The sequence below is a fragment of the Sabethes cyaneus genome, chromosome 1 (assembly GCF_943734655.1).
Source record: "Sabethes cyaneus chromosome 1, idSabCyanKW18_F2, whole genome shotgun sequence".
Taxonomy (NCBI): Eukaryota; Metazoa; Arthropoda; class Insecta; order Diptera; family Culicidae; genus Sabethes; species Sabethes cyaneus.
This window is the reverse complement of record NC_071353.1, coordinates 167,865,814-167,886,382: the sequence shown is the minus strand read 5'-3', so window position 1 is coordinate 167,886,382 and position 20,569 is coordinate 167,865,814. Positions and strand designations below refer to the sequence as shown.

General features: G+C 41.1%; 2 protein-coding genes across 2 annotated transcripts; one reads left to right on the top strand and one right to left on the bottom strand.

The window, feature by feature from the left end:
- Window positions 1-2: 2 nt before the first annotated feature.
- LOC128736018 (protein sel-1 homolog 1) lies at window positions 3-12,773 on the bottom strand. Its single transcript, XM_053830506.1, has 3 exons — window positions 10,596-12,773; window positions 10,337-10,541; window positions 3-631 (listed from the first exon to the last, which is right to left on the bottom strand). The coding sequence occupies exons 1-3, from the start codon at window positions 12,497-12,499 to the stop codon at window positions 317-319; spliced, it is 2,424 nt and encodes an 807-aa protein (XP_053686481.1). The 5' UTR covers window positions 12,500-12,773; the 3' UTR covers window positions 3-316.
- Window positions 12,774-18,405: 5,632 nt separating this feature from the next.
- On the top strand, window positions 18,406-19,907 carry LOC128745130 (dehydrodolichyl diphosphate synthase complex subunit Nus1). Its single transcript, XM_053842124.1, has 2 exons — window positions 18,406-18,887; window positions 19,004-19,907. Exons 1-2 carry the CDS (start codon window positions 18,593-18,595, stop codon window positions 19,483-19,485), a joined length of 777 nt encoding a protein of 258 aa, XP_053698099.1. The 5' UTR covers window positions 18,406-18,592; the 3' UTR covers window positions 19,486-19,907.
- Window positions 19,908-20,569: the final 662 nt, after the last annotated feature.

The window sequence follows — 20,569 nt, the reverse complement described above, 5'->3', positions numbered from 1 at the left end:
AAAACCAACTCCAGCATTCTACACTTATTTTATGCGTTTTAATTCACAATGATATTCAGTTCCATGCATTCATTATCATTACTAGATAGTTGACGGATTATCAGTGCACTCAAAAAACTTGCTCATATTCACAATTATCACCGACGGAGAAAGTAAACAGCAAATGCTCTCATCATCGCCCACACAGTTTGGGCGTTTTTCACTAGGAATAAAAAAAATGAGTTCAGAACCAAGGAATAATAAAACAAAACAAAAACCGTATTAGCACGAGACTTAGTGTACGGTCGAACGCGCGTAGGACAACCTTTCTTCTATTTTACTGTGGCGTATCTTCGCGTTGCTGTCGACGTGGTTGCGATCCGTTATCGGTGCTGCTGCTTGGCGTAGCATCCGCTGTCGATGTCGATGTCGATGGCCTCTCAACGAGGGGTACCTCGTCCGGTGGTGGTTGTTGACGGGGTTGCGGTTGCGGTTGCTGTTGCGGCGTTGGGACCGCATTGGCGGCGCCTGGTCCGGGAGGCCTTCGGAAGTAGAGGGCCGCTCCAAGCAGCACCGTTAGCAGCGTGATCAAGTACAGATCCCAGTTGGAGGCGATATTCTCGTCCAGACTGAACAGCACGTTGAACGGGGACTGCAAGCAGATATTAAGGCAATCAATTATCAATTAAATCTGCAAGCAGATAATTGATTGTGTTTATTTGGTTCGAAAACGCTTTTTTTCGGTGAAAAACAGTCTTACCAATCAGTCAGATCAAAGCAATCTGCGATGGCGGTTAAAGATGAAAAAGTGTGCCGCCAAGATTTTGTTGATTTTCTATGAAGAATGTAGATGTAGAAAATTTTCAACCCGCTTTAAGGTTGCGCTAAAGTCTCAAGTTAAGGCAGTGACCTAAACAGTAACGATTTCGATCGAGAAGTAGCCGTAATAACCTAGGCGAGGTTTCCAGCTAAACAGCTGAAATTGCCCAGAAATACCGTATGGCGCGTTATCAAACGGTTTAAGGAAACATTGACGACGATTCGGAAGCCTCAAGCTAATCATCGGAGTAAAACTGTCGACCGGGAACTGCGTGGTAAGATTTTGAAGACCATCAAGAAGAATCCCTGAGGGCTGGTAAACGACTAGTTAATGCGTACCATCGGTGCCTTGCGCACTGGGCATAAAATAGACGAAAACGGACTAACGATTGGAAATTAGGAACATGAAACTGTCGGTCTCTAAATTTCCTCGGAAGTATCCACGTGCTTTCTAAAGAAGTGAAAAGCCGCAAGTTCGCCATCGTAGCGCTGCAGGAGGTATGCTGGAAAGGAACGATGGTACGTGCGTATAGAGATGGTCATACCATAATTGCTCTACGGTCAACTAAGCCTGTCGATGTAACTGATGGTACCATCCGAGAAGAGATCCGAAATGTTCTTATGGAAGTCCAAAAAGTACACACTAAGCTGGACTCAAAAATGGATGCACTGTTGGATGTGGTAAAAGCAATGAAGGCAGGTTACAAATCTTTAAAACTGGACGTCGAGGAATTACATCAAGGACACGAAGTTGTCAACGAAACTATCTCTGGATTCCAGCTGGAGCTCGCATCAATCGAGCTGCTTTATCGAAACACGCAATTATTATGGGAGTACCCCCTAAAAGAAATGAAGTGGTTAAGCAAGTTGTCGTAAACATCGCATCTGCGATAAATTGTCAGATCCTCGAAGGTGCAATCAGTATAATCAATATATATAGAATGCCAGTGTCGCTGCAGTGCGCGTGGTAAACATCACACATGTTCAGATAATGTATTTACATTATATATGCATATGTGTGTGTGCCTGAGATTCATCAAAAGGGGAATCTCATTGTCAAACTTTGACAACCAGTTTAAAATTTCAAATATGGCTGCCAAGTAATGTAATTGGAAACTTCGCTTGCTTCCGATTTCTGAAAAAATCGGTGCAAGAGGCACAGTTGTGGGATTCAATTTATCCGGACGAAAAGAAAAAGAACGTTTAAAAACATTTCACTGGCATGAAAACACACCGATGAGCGCACTGATGACAGCACCAACCAGCGCACAGATAAAGAACAGATAAATAACAATGAGCAACTTTGACAATGAAGTTCCCGATTCACAGACTTGATACAGATTGTTAGCATCATGTTTACCACAATGAGTCCTGTAGAAAAACAGCGACACTGGCATTCTATATATAATGATTCTACTGTGCAATCGTTGATGCTAAACGAATCACGCTGAAGAATTCAGACGGCAAGTCCGCGCCGATTAATGTTGTGTTCTCCGAGGATAGTTACAAAGAAGAGCTCTTTTCGAGGAAGAAGAATCATGGTTTGATACTATCGCATCGCATCGCATATCGATCCGGCTTGTAACTCTGCTGGCGGCAATAGAATTATTCTGCGGGATGAGATCACATCGTTTGGAATGAAACTGCTAAGCAGAGATGCCATATTTTTTAAAAAAATGTCTGCAACTGCTCGAAAACCGAAAAAATCGTGCAGTTTTCCGGCTACTCGAATTTTCTGGTTTGAAAATCATCTGCGAAAATCTGCACACTTTTTTACGAAGTCTGTGAAAGTTCAAAGAGCTTCGAACAAAAATCTGCAACAAAACAATAAAAGTCATAAAAACTGCAAATATCTGCAAATTTATAATGATCTGCAAGACCGTTCCAAAAATCTGCAATTTGCAGACAAATCAGTAAATCTGGTATCCCTGCTGCTAAGAGAAGTTCGAGCTGTTCAAGAGCAAACAACGCAATGGTGTTATTCTGGATTCTATAACATTAGCCCGAATACCACTAGCCCGAAAACCACTAGCCCGAAAGCAACTAGCCCGAATAACACAAGCCCGAATGTAACACATGCCCGAATGTAACACATGCCCGAATGCAACACTAGCCCGAATGTAACATAAGCCCGAATGTAACACAAGCCCGAATGCAGCACGAGCCCAAAGGTAATGCCAGTATGAATGTAACACAAGCCCGAATGTAACACTGGGAGCTCCATAACCGCAAGGTTACAGAATCGGCTGGCTGCGAAGTCTGTTGTATAAAAACAGAAGGTGTACGGAGTGTAACGCCCAAGATTTGCTTTCGGATCGGTGTTGCGAAGCCATACTCGTGTGGTCTAATTGCCTCACAGACGCGTACTCATTCTTTCGGACCCTTGCTCTTATTTAACCGTTATGTGTGCAACAGGGTACCCGGGTACCTTTTCAGTTTTAAAATAGTTATAACTCATTCAATTTAAAACATACGTTATTGAAATTTTGCGACATCGTAAAACTCGTTGATCTTAAGTAATTGAGGTTTTTTGGTGCATATCCATAAAGGGGATTAGCAATGAGAGGCCCTTGAATTTTATTATTACGTAGGAGGGCGACAAGGGTACCCGGGTACCCATGATTTGCTATGTTCATAACTTTGGCTATCTTGAACCGATTTGGATGAAACCAGTGGCATTTGATTCGTACATTTAGCTAGTTTTGATTAGATAAAGCATTTGGCCATCAAATGGCATGTAGTTCCCGGGTATCGGTAATTTCGGAGCAACGTCCGGTAAAACGTGGGAAGCCGCTGGTTTTGAAAGAATATGAGCCTTCAGTAAAGCTATTAGCTTTGAACTTGACGTTGTGGACCCTTTTTTCATCTTATTATATAAATTGGTGGTTTAAGATCGCATTGACCATTCCAGAATTGGGTTCCTGTAGGGTTACATATGGCCAGTTGGGTGCCTAATCCAATATTAGAATTTAGATGTTTTAAACTGATATGGCCAGTTTAGTACTGATTAATAATTTCGGAATTGGTTTCAAATGTATAACGGATGGTTCTACTGTTATGACAATGCTAAGCATTATCTTGAATCCTGCGGTATCATCTGTGACCCCGCAGAAACCATTTTCGAAAAAACCAATCAAAATACAACGAAATGTAAAAAATATCACCTACCGAACTAATTCCAAGAACTTTGATACCCATATTGCTAGGTTTTACCTCCAATCCTAGACTGGCCACCCATGACCCCACAGGAACCTACTCCGAAATTGCCAACCTGATTCATCTCATTATATGAAATAGTTTATTGAATAAATTTTTAGAGGTTTTATATCCGCATGACTGATTTTCCTGCAATACAATCAGTTCTCTACCTCACAGCGGACACTCTGTCGGAATTCCGGATTTTCGGGCCCCGTATGTCTTTTAATGGCTAAATAGCCAAAGAAATCAAAACTAGATAAATTAACGAATCAAATGACACCTATTTCATCAAAATCGGTTTAAAATTGTTGATGTTATAACAATATCAATTTTGGGTACCCGGGTACCCTTGTCGCCCTGCTAAAGGTGTTTTTTTTTGTCGCACACATAACGGTTAATCATGCACTGCAACGAATTTTTGCGAGTGTGTGTTTAGCTAACAGCTATGGTCATCACCCTCGTTCGTCGTTGAAGCCCGAGCTGCTGATACAAATTACTCGCGAGGGTTCCCACTCCCGCCCATGAATAGAATTGAGGGCGAAGATGATGAAGAAAAGAAAAAGTAATGCAAAATTTGTATCACAGTTCTTCATTAGCTTCACAGGCAACTGATTGCTCGTGAGTTTTTCGACTCGCGAATAAGCTACGCAGAAAGACGGTGTGAGACTGTGCGTTCGCCAGTGTGTGGGTAGCCGATTGTCTGCACACAGCAACGGCGGCTGTTTCTTTTACGACTGCGTGAGCGATGTAACCGTTGAATACTATGCTTGTCATACTCTCGCGTGTGAGTAGGCATCGTTGACTTTTCGTTCGATTCGCAACATTGCTTTTAGTTTTATTAAATCCCAAGAATACTCAAGAATAAGACACACAACAATAGTAATTTAACTGCTATTATTAACTGTTATGTAAACTTTATTTGAAAACTAGCCTCGCTCTAACCTAGCCTATAAATACTGAAACAAAAGACTGCCGCTTATTCAGTTTGAAAGTCGCAAAAAGCGGCTTCGCCGCTTTATATTTTACAAAAGTTAAATCGATGCGAGGACTAGGGAAAACTAACTAATGGTCAGTAGTCCTAGGAAAACGAATAGACCTAAACAGATGTGATTTCTGAGGGGGGGCTGCCCCCCCACAGTGGCCGGCGCTTCCGACGGCGGGTCACCGGCGAACACTCGCCGTTGCCTACGGCCGGCTCGCCCTGAATCATCTAGGAAACGCTTGCTACTAATCTGGTAAAAAGGTCCCATATCTTATGATAAGCCTAACTCATATCTCGCTTAACCAAAATCAAAGATTTAAAAATTGCTGAGCTCGAAAATCAGCTAACTCTAGTCAAGTGATTGAAATCTTACAGTGTAATAACGACAAAGCAGAAATAATTCGTTACTATATTGAATTAATATCAATTTAATTTTAATTATTGGTGACAATTTGTCACCCGTAGGCTACGGGTGTGCCCCAAGGTAGCAATCTGGGGCCAATATTGTTCCTAATACTTATCAACGATCTAGCCAAGCTGAACCTCCGTGGAAATTTGCGCCTCTTTGCCGATGATACATCAATTTTCTACCAAGGAAATGCTCCATATCAAACAAGATCTTTTGCTTCTCAGCGATTTTGTTTGCAACCAACCCGCTATCGATGAATCTATCGAAAACCAAATACATGCTAATTCATTCACCCCGCCGATGTCTCCCAGATCGAGTTCCAATTGTAGTCAATGATGAAGTTATCGAGAAAATACAGGATTTCCCATTTCTTGGTTTAACGTTAGATAGCAAGATGAACTGGAACGCCCACGTCGAATCACTAAAGCGGAAGTTATCGTCCTTGTGTGGGATTTTGAGGAAGGTTTCATCCTTCCTGCCCAATACCACGTTGAAAACGCGATATTTTTCGCTGATTCACTCCCGACTCCAATATCTGGTTGTCAATTGGGGACTTGCCTGTAAGTCATCACTACGAGACCTCTGTAGGGTATCGTACATTATTACGTATAAGATAATGACTGTACTATGTTGTAGCTCTGTATATTTCGAGATTAGCGTGCATTGGAGTATACGAGAGAAGCAAGTCGTTTGTTTAGATCAGTGCCATACGGATGCATTTCGTAACTGTACTGGAGTCACTTGTAGGAAATATAAGACCCTTGCACCGTACGATAGAATACATTGCATTGATAGCAATGTACCTTGTGTATCTCGGCTACTTTGGACAGCCTCCAGGAGAATTGGTAGTTTACGAATAGACGCGAGAAGTGAACAACACGACAACTTCCAGGTGATACAAAACAGATGCCTAAAAGCTGTTTTCAGAAAACCCGTTATGTACCCCACAAGGCTGCTATATCAGAATCCTGATGATTCAATGCCACCGATCCGGACACTACAAGAGTCCCAAATGTTGGTTTACTTGCGGAATACCCTTGCTGAATCCTCTTCGATACCGAGTAGAATGCACGCAAGTCGCTCCAGTAGACAAATGGGTCACCATTACCTGCCAAGATTCAATACCGAGTTCGGCCGCAAAAAAATTTGGTACATCGGCAGCAAACTATTTAACAACCTCCCTCCCTCGTGCAAAAATGCCCCATCAATCTATATTTTTAAACGTTGCCTGCGAGCCATCATCAAAGCAAAAATTCCGCACTACCTTTTTAAAGCTAGTCACCCTAATGCCACACTTTGTTTTTATTTATTCCCTCCGCCATGCACTGCCTGCAACCAACCGCCCCACGTCGCCATTCGTCGCCACCCACCGTCATCACCAATACCTCGGTAAGAAATCACCGCCCACATCACCCGTCGTCAATATCCACATGTTGTACAAAAACTGCGTAACACTTCCTTAAAAGAGCAAATGCTCACTGGAAGTGAAATCAACCAAACAGTTCTTTGCAAAATCTATACCTATAAAGAAGGATTTCTGTCTGTCTGTCTGTCTGTCTGTCTGTCTGTCTGTCTGTCTGTCTGTCTGTCTGTCTGTCTGTCTGTCTGTCTGTCCTGTGTTCCTTATAGAATCAAAAACTACTGAACCAATCGGCGTGAAAATTTGCATGTAGAGGTTTTTGGGGCCAGGAAAGGTTTTAGTGATGGTTAGAGACCCCTCCCCCCACTAAGAGGGGGGGCTCCCATACAAATGAAACACAAATTTCTGCATAACTCGAGAACTAATCAAGCAAATAGAACCAAATTTGGCATGTGGGTGTTTTCGGTGACAAGAATTTATTCTAGGGTAATTTGAGACCCCTCCCCTCTTTATAAGGGGAATTATAACTCCTCTCCCCTTTAAGAGGGGGGGTTTCCATACAAATTTCCTCATAACTCGAGAACTAATCAAGCAAATGGAACCAAATTTGGCATATGTGTGTTTTTGGAGACAATTTTTTTTCAATGATGAATTGGGACCCCTCCCCACTTTAGGAGGATACAAATTTCCCCATAACTCGAGCACTAATCAAGCAAATAGAACCAAATTCGGCATGTGGAGGTTTTTGGAGGCAAAAATATTTTCTACGGTGAATTAGGATCCTTCCACACTTCAAGAGGGGGGGCTTCTACACAAATGAAATACAAATTTCCTCATAATTCGAGAACTAATCAAGCAAATGGAACCAAATTTAGCATGTAGGAGATTTTTGAGTCTTGAATTTATTTTATGATAGTTAGAGACCTCTCACCCCTGTGGTAGGGGGATATGGACTCTCATACAAATAAAACAGAAATTTTTGCGAAACTCAAAAACTAATCCAACTCGAGAAATTCGAGACTCTTCCATAAAACATTAATCAATAACAAGACCACAAAAACTATCTATAGTAACACTAGATCATTCAGGACGAGCCGGTCGCGAGTGTTGCTGGTGACCCGCCGTCGGAAGCGCCGCCCACTGGGGGGCTTGCAAAACTCGAGATAGTGACAAAGATCATCCGAGATTCATGATTTATGTACAACACAGGTTAATTTGTGGCAATACGAAGTTTGTCGGGTCAGCTAGTTATAGATAAAATATTGAAAAGACGAGGAGGTTTTGTGGCTGTTGGAGAAGAAACCTGAAAGAAGTTTACTCCAACGGGTTTTTCCCTGCTCCTTAGAAAAAAGAAAAAGATAATCTATACCTACAAAAAAGGATTTCTGTCTGTCTGTCTGTCCCTATGTTCCTTATAGAATCGAAAACTACTGAACCGATCGGCGTGAAAATTTGCATATATGGGTTTTTGGGCCAGGGAAGGTTCTTATGATGGTTAAAGACCCTTCCTCCCACTAAGAGGGGGGGGGGGCTCCCATACAAATGAAACACAAATTTCTGCATAACTTGAAAATTAATCACGCAAATGGAACTAAATACGACATGTGGGTGTTTTTGGAGACAAGAATGTTTTCTATGGTAAATTGAAACCTCTCCCCGCTTCAGGAGGGGGGGGCTCCTATACAAATTAAATACAAATATCCTCATAACTCGCGAACTAATTAATCAAATGGAACCATATTTGGCATGTGGGGGGTTTTGGAGGAATTTTTTTAATGATGGTTTGAGACCTCTCACCCCTGTGGTAGGGGGACTATCATACAAATAAAACAGAAATTTTTGCAAAACTCAAAAACTAATCCAACTCGAGAAATTCGAGACTCTTCCATAAAACATTAATCAATAACAAGACCACCAAAAACTATCAATAGTAACATTGGATAAGTCAGCGCGAGACGGCCACAGGCCGCGAGTGTTGCCGTCGGAAGCGCCGGCCACTGCGGGGGGCAGCCCCCCGTAGAGATCACCTCTATCTAGGTTTATTTATTTTCCTAGATCTACTGACCTCTATTACTTTCCTTCAGTTTGGTCATCCCTGCGAAATGGTACTGTGGAAATGCTACTCTACGAAAAGATTTTCCGTGAAATGGCACATCCCGCGTAAGGTTTTTCGCGAAATGGTATTCTGCGAAACTCTATATTCCGCGTTATGGTCAACTGAGAATTAGTGTTCCGCAAAATGGTATTCGGCGAAATGGTTTGTAATGATCGCGAAGATTTATTTTATCAGGCTGAGCGATGGGGGGAGTTGTTTTCTACTTTACTGTGAGGAAAGTTTGTATATTAAAACACCCATGAACTCCTCAGAAACTTACAAAACTCGAGATTGTGATGAAGGTCATCCGTGATTCAGGATTTATGTACAACACAGTTTAATTTGTGGCAATACGAAGTTTGTCGGGTCAGCTAGTGTTATGATAAAACTACTATAACCGGTGAATAAAACCAATTTGCTATTGGATTGTTAGTTAATAATAAGCTAAATTACGGATAAGCTGACAATTAAAAATGCTTCAAAAGTGCTTTTTTTACGACAAATACCTAGACAAAAAAGAATACCACAATAAATCAAAATAATGATGGCTGATGAACGTGAACGTTTTGTTTTAAACTCCGTTTTTGTTTATAAATCACACCGGTTGGATAACATTTTTATTTGTACAAAATATATAATAACGACAAGAAAAAGATCATTGCATATACAAAAAAGAACAGAAAGTAGAAGATGATTGAACGTACATAAAGCCAGATAATCTCTTTGATCATTGATATAATGTGGATGATCGTTTTGATGTCAGAACTAATTTCATCTACTACATAGTTATGCTCCGAAGCGACCTAAATGTAAAAAATTGTTTTGAACTAATGATTTCCTACTACTACAGTAACTAGACAATCAACTTTGTGACCACAAATTCGTTAATAATGAGTATGGACAGTCCTGGCTTTTGATTTTTTATGAATCCATCTCACCTTTACACGTGCTGAATAGTAAACTCAGGTTAATTAATGGTACAATTTTTTGTTTTGATTTCCTATTCTCAAACCAGAAGGTGGTTGCTGCAGTGGCGGTGCTTTTTGATCACATATGACCTGCATATCAAGCAGATTAATCTTTGTTTTGAGCTCCGTTTTCGTTTATAAACCACACCGGTTGGATAGCACTTACTTTTATTTATAAATAATATATAACAACACCCAGAGAGATTATTCCAGTTATAACAAATAACAGGAAATAGACAATTATATGTACATGAACCCAGATGAACTCTTTGATGAGGAATATGATTTTGAAGGTCGTGTTGATCTGCATGTGAGAACAGATTTTTTTTACATAGTATTCCTTCGAAGCGACCTAAATGCGAAAAATTGTTTTGAACTAATGATTTCCTGCTACAGTAACTGTCTAAGTTGAGTGTCTAATTTTGTGACCACAAATTTGTTAATAATGGTTATGAACAATCCTGGCTTTTGAGTTTTTATGAATCTCTCTTACATTCATAGTCTAAATCAAATTGAAATAACTCACCTCCTTGAGTGATTCCAGCTTGAACAGCAGCTGAAGCTTCATCAGCGCCAGCGAGACGGGAACCTTCGCATCGGTGCTGGTTTCCGCCGCTAGATCGTAGCACCGCTTCGCGAGGTGGATATCTTTCTTCATGCCCAAACCCTGTTCGTGCATGTAGCCCAGGTTGAACATCGCTTGTGCGTTGTGCTGCTGTTCCGAAGCCATGCTGTGGAAAGAACCACTTTTAAAATTCTGTCCCCCTAATTTAAAAAATACCAACCGATAGTGGGAGGCAGCCGTTTCGAAGTCCACAAGCGTTCCCAGTCCGTAATAGTGGTAGTCGCCCAGCTTAACCTGAGCAGCCGAATAACCTTGGGCCGCTGCACGGCCCCAGAATTGCAGTGCTCTAATCAGCTCTTCGTCTCTTGCCTTAAACAGGTTGATTTCACCCCGATCGAGCAGGAACGCCGCATTACTTTGAGCTACTTCGTAGCCCAGTTCCGACATCAGCGCGTACTGCATGAAAGCTTCCTCGAAACGATACGCCCGGTAGTCCTGATGGGCAGCCATCATCCGTTCGGCCCATTTGCCACGTTCTGCTACATTTTTAAACAGTTCAACAGCGGTGGGACAAGATCGCATCATCCCTAAGCCAACGGCATGCATCTGACCGAGGTTGTAGAAGGCCAACACGTGACCGGACTGCGACGCCAAATTGAAATACTTATTCGCCAATTTAAAGTCCCTTTTCACACCAATTCCACTGAAGTACATGTTTCCCAGCTGCAACTGACCGTCGACCCAGCCTTGGTCGGCAGCTTGAGTGAAATACTTAAGCGCTTTGGCCGTATCCTTCGGAACGCCTTTACCCTGAAGAAACATAATTCCCAGCCCACTTTGACCAACGGGATTTCCCAAATCGGCTGCCTTCTTAAAGTATTTGAACGCAGTATCATTGTCGGCTTTAATATTATCGCTTCCCTCCAGATAGATCTTCCCCAGGAATGCCATCGCTACGGCATTACCTGCATTGGCAGCCTGACTGAAGTACTGCAGCGCTTTCTGATGGTCAAGCGGTATCCCGCGGCCACCCTGATAGTGCAACTGTCCCAATCCCACCTGTGCTTGAACGTCTCCTTTATCCGCCAGCAATTGATAATAATCAATCAAATCATTATCCAAAATCCCCGAACTTGGTCCCGAATTTTCGACTTCATCCAACAGACGAATGCGATGAACCGCCGCACCACCGGAAAAGGTCACCAAATTCGCCACTTTAGTGGCAACTTTCCTGTAGAAATCCAACGCCGTTTCGCAACTATTCGGTACTCCCACACCAGCCCAGTAGCGATAGCCGAGAGCCATCTGAGCCCAAGAATTATCACCCAATGCGGCAACCGTATAGTAAACCAACGCTTTACCCTGACTAACGTTGAACCCAATTCCGGTGGCATACATGAAACCGAGGCCCATTTGAGCCTCGGGCAAACCGGTTTCGGCCAGTTCCAGGAACGTTTTCTTCGCCGACTCAATATCCATATGCACCGGGTGTCCGAGCAGCTGAGCCCAAGCAACGTGACTTCGGGCAAGCGGATGTCCCTTGTTGGCAGCTTCCAACATCAACTTATGGCCCTGCAGCTTATCGACTTTGGTTTTGTTTAGCACAGCCATCGCCCGATCGAACGCCTCATTTGCCTCTATTTGCTCCGGTGTCAACGGCTTGTCCGCTTCATCGTCGTCACCCGGAACGCTCCGATTAATTTCATCGATTTCGTTTTCCATCTTCTGAATCATGCGTTCGTGATTCTCGAGAAATTCATTAAGCATCTCGGACATCTTGTGGCTTTCCTTATCTTGCGATAAGTCCGGTGCTTTAACGATCTTTATTGCCGATCTCATAAACTGCAACTCATCCGGTAGAATCTCATTTCCAACCGACTTATCACCGTTCAATTTTGATCCTTCACTTTCCACCTGTTTATCCTTCGTGTCCTTCTCTAGCGATTCTTCCAACAGTCCCTCGGCTGACTTCCGTTCGTTTGATGTTTCCCTCTCGTCGGGTTCCTTTTCGTTTTCTACTGCCTTCCTTCGCACGGATTCTTCTTCGGGACCCTTCAATTCTAGCTCACTCCAGGCATCCCCGAACAGAAGCAGGACTACGCAACAAAGAAACAGTACCCTCATTGTGTAGTTAATACAATTCCAGCCAACAATAGCAGGTGCGGTCTCTGTACCGGAATATATATCCAGCTGGAATGCTCTACATTGGCACCGAACAATACAATGCGAGAAGAAACTTTGTATCGCTCTGATTAATAAGAATGAACCTTACAATGCAATGCAGCAACTAGTCCCGACGTTATCCGGTAAACTAGCACAATTTATTGCGGTAAAATTTATAGTTTTTCACTTTTCCGTCGTTCTTTGAAGTGTTGAATGAATGTTATTATTTTGCCACTGAGCTGGAACTGGAAGAAACGATGACAGCTCGAATACAAAAAGTGACGTGTGATTCCTCGCGAAGCAAAGATGACAGCCCAAGTGACAGCACGCCACCATCATCCATCAGAGAAGGGTTTCAGTTCCCGGGAAAATATTAATTCTCAAGTAATTTTTGAAATAGACTTAAGTGACAATGAGAGGGTCTTTTCGCGTCTCCTCTCTTCCGCTTTTTACGGCTACATAAATGCATCGAACAGAAAATTTTCAAAACATTTAGCTAACTACTGTTTTACCTGACTCAGTGCAAATAAACGTATTATTGAAATAAAACGTAACCATACGTTTTATTCGTTTATAACGCATATGTAGCTAATATCGATAACAAACGATTTTTTATAAGTTGTGCTTTTGTTATTGCATTTAACTTGTAAAAAGTTACTTAAATAACAATTCAGTTTCACAATACAATAATTGCGTACTATTGGCACTTGAAATATAACGTTTACAGTGATCCAAATTCTTAGTTCGGTCCAAACAGAAAATCGTTTCCCCACCGGTGCACAGTGGTCCAAACAGCGAAATACGTGATCGTTTGATATAGGCGAATTCGAGGAAAACTAATTGCAACCGTTCGCTACTTGGTTGTGATTATTGGAACTACAAAAAAAGTGCAATTCCCAAAATGCTTGCTGGCACCTATTGACAAATTTGAGTAAAAACTGCCGGCGTGTCGCTACCTGCGGGGACTGTCGAGTTCGAAAACAAACACTGAGGAAGCCTGCAAGTCGTAGGCGAAATACGTATCTGTCATTGAATAAAATACACATAGTAGAATTAAATTGGATAAGTTTTCTTATTTTTTATTTTTAGGTTACCTATTGAACCAAATTCAAAAATAACCACCTTCCTGCGATATGCGCACAGGCCCACACCACACGCACCACAAGTTGTTCAATGCTAAAGATGAACGATTTCATGAGAAAATTTTGCGAATAATGCATGCCAACCGCGCTCAATATTTTCAAATTCCCTTCGTACCAACACATTGTTCCTGGTGCTAATCTCTAAAGCAACGTTCAAACGTCGTGTTGAACGTTTTGCTCATTAGCTTCGTAACTAATAGCGAATTCATAAATTAACCTGGCTCAGGTCGATTAGCACTCAGTTTTAATCGAAGTGCTGTCAAAGCGTTCATAAATTAACCGAGATTGCATCTCGGTTAAACTGACAGCATTCAGTTTGAAGCGCAGGTTAAAACTGTCTAGCATTACGGTTTACGGGTCGATCTGTCAAATTGCCCGTATCGTTCATAAATTTCGGGTTGGAGTTAGCACGAACCCAGGTTAATTTATGAATTCGCTATAAATAAAATGGAATCAAAGCGCAGGCCACGGGGATATGTGGTTGTAAGTTGTTCAATGCTGAACATGAACGAGTTAATGGGACAATAATGCGCACGCGCTTTCGAGTAAAAGCTGTTTCACATTCGCTTTTTATCTCTTTCTCACCAACACATTGTTCCTGGTATTAATTCAGTATCAAGAATCAACACCAGGAATAATATGTTGGTATGCTTGTGCATTGAGATCTCTAAAGCAACATTCAAACGTCGTGTTGAACGGTTTGCTCATCAGCTTCGTAACTAAACTAAATTCGTATTGCATATGCGTCGGTGCAAACGAAACCATGAACGAGTGATGAAAACAATTTTGTCGGGCTGAATTTTGTTGCCTGTCCTATGAACAGGTTGAACATGCGGACGAGTCGCCACTGACCTAAAGAATGTCCGACCCCTTGGGTGGCTTCAAGTGTAAAGATATTTTCACTGTCTGTTCTGCAGATGCAGATGGGGCGGATCATACGATGAGTGCTTATGGATCAGAAGATGGCGGTTCAATTCCCGACAGATATATTACCACAGAGAATAGCAAAATAAATATGACGCATTCTATTCTTTTTTAAATTTAAAAATAGATTATTTTTTGGCTGCATAAAGGTTGATAAGACGTTGATTAAGCGACTGAAAAAGCATTGCAAAACTATTTCTCGTTCTAAAAATAGAATTGACAGCATTGCGCAAATTGGTAGATTAAAACACGCAAAACCCAAGTAACCATAAGCATTAATCTAAAACCGTATATTGGAAATAATTCTGCATCCCAAGTATCAAACTTTTGTATATTAGCAATCTTAATGCTTATAAAACGTATATTATTGCGATTATTATGTAAAATTTTTCTTTCGTCGGTTTAGTTGTGCGCCTAACAGTTGCGCGGAGCTCTGTTCTGGTTGCTCGCAGTCAAAGTATCTCTTTTACACTCTTACGAAATATCGTAAGAAACTGTCAACGCAAGAGTGATGAAAAAACAACAATATTTCTCTCTCGCTCATCAGCTGAATTCTAGGGTAGCTTGCTTCGTGTTTGCCCGTTCAAACATGGACAAATTTTTCACAAACGCAATCAGCATTTAAATTTTATCATTTTCGGTTAACGTAAGACATTGTAACTGTGTTGTTTGTAAGTCTGTACGTAATAGGACAAAACAAATGTTATCTAAGCAAAGAATAAGAGCATAAACATAAAAAACTTACACGTGCTTACACTGTCAATAATATATGATTTACCTTTGCGCACAACTATATTAAACTGGAAAACGAAATATTTTCTCGGGAAGCACAATAACATTGTTGATGCATAGAAGCATTAACGTAAATCAGCATTAAAGAAAGCAATATATGCGCATATAACGTAACAATATAATGCATTTAGTCAATTGCATTAAAACGAGCCGTAAGTGTTGATGGACGGCTTGTACTTGACTTCTTATTTTGCTATTCTGCGGCCATTATTTGTGCCCTCTTCCATCTAACGGTTGCCGTCTTTTTCTACCCTATTGGTAATGCAGGACAAGTAGCCATGATATGAGAGGGAATATCACCAAGATTTAAATATGACTAATTTCACCTCACTCAATCACATCCGCTATGGTTTAGATAGCAAAGATGCAAGGAAACGAATGAGGATGCATGACTAACTCCCGGTTACAGCCCTGTCTAGGTGGTAAGATCGACCGAACCTATATTTTTATTTACCATAACAAGCAAACGATATGCCATCGATACTTTTTCGATACGTCGATAATGTAGACAAAATGACGTTTCGTTTAAGACTCAAACAAACACTGATAATGCTTATTGGATGCTTGTGGCGTAGCATTTTAACAACCCGCTATTTCACCTTTTTAGCATTATGTGAGTTCTACAGAAGTATATAAAGAAAAATATGCTTTTAATCATAGTTCTGTATGCTTATACAATGTTGTCCAAGGACTAGTGTTTAGTGCTTACTGGTTACTTGGGAAGCCTCTATTAAGCTCCATTGCAGCTTTGAAAGCAGCTACCCAAGTAACAATTCCAGGCTGATCAAACGTTTTTTAGCTGAATTTATTTAACCTGTGGCTGAACTATGGTTTAGTATTAAAAATAAAAACCTTTTTTCAGCTCTTAAACATCTAAGTCAAGCTTCGGGCTAATAGCTGCTTTGAAGCTGTAATCACAGAGAACAGATTAACAGGCTCGAAGGAAGTAATCGATTTTTTGTGTGTAAAATCTGTCGGCAGCGCCCTCCAGAAATAGTTTGCCAAACGCATCAAAAAATATCCATGTACCTTTATCAATATTTCTTTAGATTTAGTTTGCCACTTACTGCTCGAGGGGTGCTCTATTGAAGGATTACTCGTAGATTACATAAAAACCTTTTACACACTTTTTGTCAATTACCTGGTAGTCTGTTCTCTGTGCTGTAATGTAGCTTAATAAAGGCTTTCGCGCGTTTTTAAATAACCAATTTGTGCAAAGCTGGAAACAAGGCGCACAGAGGCGATATAATGGCTTAACAAGTGTTTTTACCAAGGGTTTTAGCATAATAAATTGCTTTTTAGCCGAAAGCAACTACCTGCTTTTGATACTTGTTTAGTTTTATCCCGCTAACATAGGTCATAGTTACATTTTTGATCATTGCTACCGCGTCTTAGCTTATTTGTTGAAAATAATTTTTTTATTTAGTTAACAAACAGATATATTACCACAGAGAACAGACTACCAGGTAATTGACAAAAAGTGTGTAAAAGGTTTTCATGTAATCTACGAGTAATCCTTCAATAGAGCACCCCTCGAGCAGTAAGTGGCAAACTAAATCTTGATGTCGCTGCCATCGTTGCTATGTAACTCCAGCACAAAGAAATATTGATAAAGGTACATGGGTATTTTTTGATGCGTTTGACAAACTATTTCTGGAGAGCGCTACCGACAGATTTTATACACAAAAAATCGATTACTTCCTTCGAGCCTGTTAATCTGTTCTCTGTGTTTCAGGTTCGAGTTAGCACGAACTCAGGCTAATTTATGAATTCGCTATCCAGCTTTTTATGCGCTATAATGGCGAACGCTATAAATTGTGTTCGTAATATGTGAACAATCTTTTTGACAACTCTGCATACATCAAAACAGATCATTTTGTGATGACGTCATTTTGCCGTCAAATGACACCACTTGGTGGTTTGTTTACATGTTTTTTGTCACATCCAGCGGTTTCGATTTGAAATTTTGTGAAGGATTACTGCATCCGGTGCTTTAAAATTCATGTGAGGTGCTTTCTCATCAATAAAAACTATAATTTTTTTCATTATCTACCGGACAAAGATAGAAAACTCAATTCAAACTTTAACACCATGTAAACAAACCACCAAGGGCTGTCAAAAAAGTGTGGTTAGGAGGTCCCGTATAATGATCTACTGGGCACTCTTCTCCTGTACGGCAGTGTTGCTCTTTCTTTCGTTTACGCAAACGAAGGAAGGCAATAGTTTTGTTTACATTTCGCACAGTTTTGCTTTCCTTCTTTGACGTAAACGAAAGAAAGAGCACGGTAGTGTTGCAAGAGAAGAGTGTCAGATTTGATGTATGCAGAGTTGTCAAAAAGACTGTTCGCATATTACGAACACAATTTATAGCGGCCACCATAGATCACTTTGCGATGACGTCATTTTGCCGTCAAATGACACCACTTGGTGTTTTGTTTACATGTTTTTTGTCACATCCATCAGTTTCGATTTGAAATTTCGTGAAGGATTACTGCATCAATTTCTGTAAAATGCATGTAAGGCACTTTCTCTTCAATAAAAACTATAAATTTCTATCATTATCGGCCGGACAAAGATAGAAAACTCAATTCAAAATTTAACACCACGTAAACAAACCACCAAGTGCTGTCAAAAAAGTGTGGTTAGGAGCTCCCGTGTAATGATCTATTATAGCGCGTAAAAAGCTGGATATGTCAAAGAGAATGGGCATTGATTTTAAATGGCCCCTTGAATATCAGAAATTGAAGATAGAATTAACAAAAGGGCGAATGTCGCAAGCGTAAACAAACCGAGTAAGGGTTGATTTTCCTATGCTGGTCCAGCAAAAAATAACTCTCACTCGTTTTGTTTACGTTTGCGACATTCGCCCTTTTATTAATTCTAATTTAGCAATGCTTGCGCAATAAAATTTGGCAACACCAGGAGCCGGTTTGACAGCAGTCTATCTTGTCATCAACAGTGACGTTTTCCAGAAATGCGAGACGCCTTCGGTTCGATCCGTTCTGCGGTAGTTAAGAACGCATCTTCCCTGTAAAAAGCGTCAATTTTCGGTCGGAACGTCGGGAATCGCTTAGGTTTTGCGTGATTTTAGAATTTCTCTTGTAACAATGCTGCTCCTCTGAACGGTCAAGCGATAACTCGGTGGCAAACGATCGGACCGGACGCTATACGGAAAGAAAACTAACGAGCAGCAATTATGTTGAAAAGCAATCTTCCGGCGAAGGCCCTCCTATCGGTGGTTCATCTGCTTTATGGTATCATAACCCAATTGATAGCCACCGTGCGGTGGCTGAGGCAGCCAGCTCGACGAAATCTGAACCGCAGTCAGGAAAATGACGTAATTGAACGCGCAGTGCAGGGTCTGGAGAAACTTCCACAGCATCTGGCCGTGATACTGGGTCCAGCTCCGCCGGATTACCAAGCGCTGGCGCGATTCGTTTTCTGGTGCATGTCCGCTAAGATTGGATTCGTTACTTTCTACGATCGAAATGGTAAGGTTTCAAAGTAGAGTTGAGTGTTGAAGTTTTCAGTAAACCATCCAGCCTCAGTATCACGTGTCTAATGTTATTGAATGCTGTTATCATTTATTTCCATCGTTCTGTTTTAGGATTGCTTAAAGCGAATTTTCATCGGATGATGGAGCATGTAAATCAAGGGCCACGTGATGAACGGGAACAAATCGTGTGGACTCCTCAGTTAAAGTCTACCAATTCTCTGTTACCACCGCGGAACGGTTACCGGCGTCGTATTGTGGTTAATTTCTTCTCCTACGAAGACGGCCGAAAGCAGCTAGTGGCTGCGGCACGCTCCATCAGCGCGGACCTTCGGGATGGCGCACTATCCAAACCGTCTGAGATTACCGTGGAACTAGTCGACCGGACGATGCAGAAGCTGGTGCATCAGGTGCCAGACCCGGATCTGGCGGTTTACTTCGGCCCAGTGTGCTGTACCTACGGAATGTTACCGTGGCAAATTCGGTTAACCGAGTTTGTTTCGCTGCCCGAACCGAGTGCGGCCAAACTACGAGTCGAGCATTTCATTAACTGCCTCTTTAAGTACGCTAAATGCGAGCAGCGTTTCGGCAAGTGAGCAGAGAATAGTCCTTTAGTGATTGTGTTTACTTTTTCTGGGACTTTATCAATCATTCATACCAACCACTAGCAAAGCCCCTTCTTCTGCATGAGTGCATGACCTCCGGGTGTTTCTCCGAGTGTATATATTATAAGGCAGGCTAGATTAATTAGTTGTGCCGAACAAAACCGTATCGTACTAGGGAATCATTAGTCATAGCTATCTAGCGTTTAACTAATTATCTTTACGAATGAATGTTTATACCCTAAAGCAAAAAAAAGACTAGGCTCTAGGTATAAATCGTCTTAACCGAAAATTTCCTACAATTATCAGTAGAAAAGAAGGGTGAGCTCGAGGTCGGTAGCTTTCATTAGGGCTGAAAATCGTATGGTGTGTAGCACTGAAATATGTTGTTTAAAATACAGATAAATTATTTGTTAAATGTATCTTTGTTTTTTGTTTCTACTATAATTTTGTGTCTTTCGAGAATATAAATAATTTTGCCTACGCTAGTTTTTTAGGTGTTCGGCTTCATTGATGTAAAATGCGACGTGTTACTCAATGATGAGCACGCGAACGCTAGGCAGCTACGGCAACATCAACCAATCCTCACGAGCACTGGCGTGCTCAGCCCAGGCTAAGACACGTGTCCCACCTTCTCTGTAAAATTTATCATAAAAGAAAATAATTTCTGTAACCCAGAAATCGGCAAATTTTTGAAATTAGGAATAACGTATTTCGTCTTTTTCGCTCACAAGTTTTAGCTCGTTTCTTTCCCTATTGAATTCTAGTTTCTCTAGTTTTTCTACCGTTTATTAATTTTTCTGTACAGTCTTCTTGATTTTTGCTCTCACTTTTCTTTTTTTGTTTTTCCTTTTTTCTGTCCGGTGTTTTCTGTTACATTGTTCCAGTTTTCTTCATTTCCTAACCCATTTTCTTATTTTCAGCTCTGTTTTTCTTCCTATAATCACTTATTTTTTATAATTTTCTTTACCGTTTTCCATCATCCCTCCTTTTTTTAGTTTCCAGTTTTTATCTTTCTATAATACTTTCGTTTTTCGTCTTCGTTTGTTCCGTTTTTTCTCTGTTGGATGACCGTTTT

Excerpts from the sequence above, each read along its gene's own strand:
- LOC128745130 (XM_053842124.1), top strand. The coding sequence starts at position 18,593 with ATGTTGAAAAGCAATCTTCCGGCGAAGGCCCTCCTATCGGTGGTTCAT. Across the intron at positions 18,888-19,003 it reads TACTTTCTACGATCGAAATG|GATTGCTTAAAGCGAATTTT; the intron begins GTAAGGTTTCAA and ends GTTCTGTTTTAG.
- LOC128736018 (XM_053830506.1), bottom strand. The coding sequence starts at position 12,499 with ATGAGGGTACTGTTTCTTTGTTGCGTAGTCCTGCTTCTGTTCGGGGAT. Across the intron at positions 10,542-10,595 it reads ACGGCTGCCTCCCACTATCG|CATGGCTTCGGAACAGCAGC; the intron begins GTTGGTATTTTT and ends TTCTTTCCACAG. Across the intron at positions 632-10,336 it reads AGCTGGAATCACTCAAGGAG|TCCCCGTTCAACGTGCTGTT; the intron begins GTGAGTTATTTC and ends ATCTGCTTGCAG.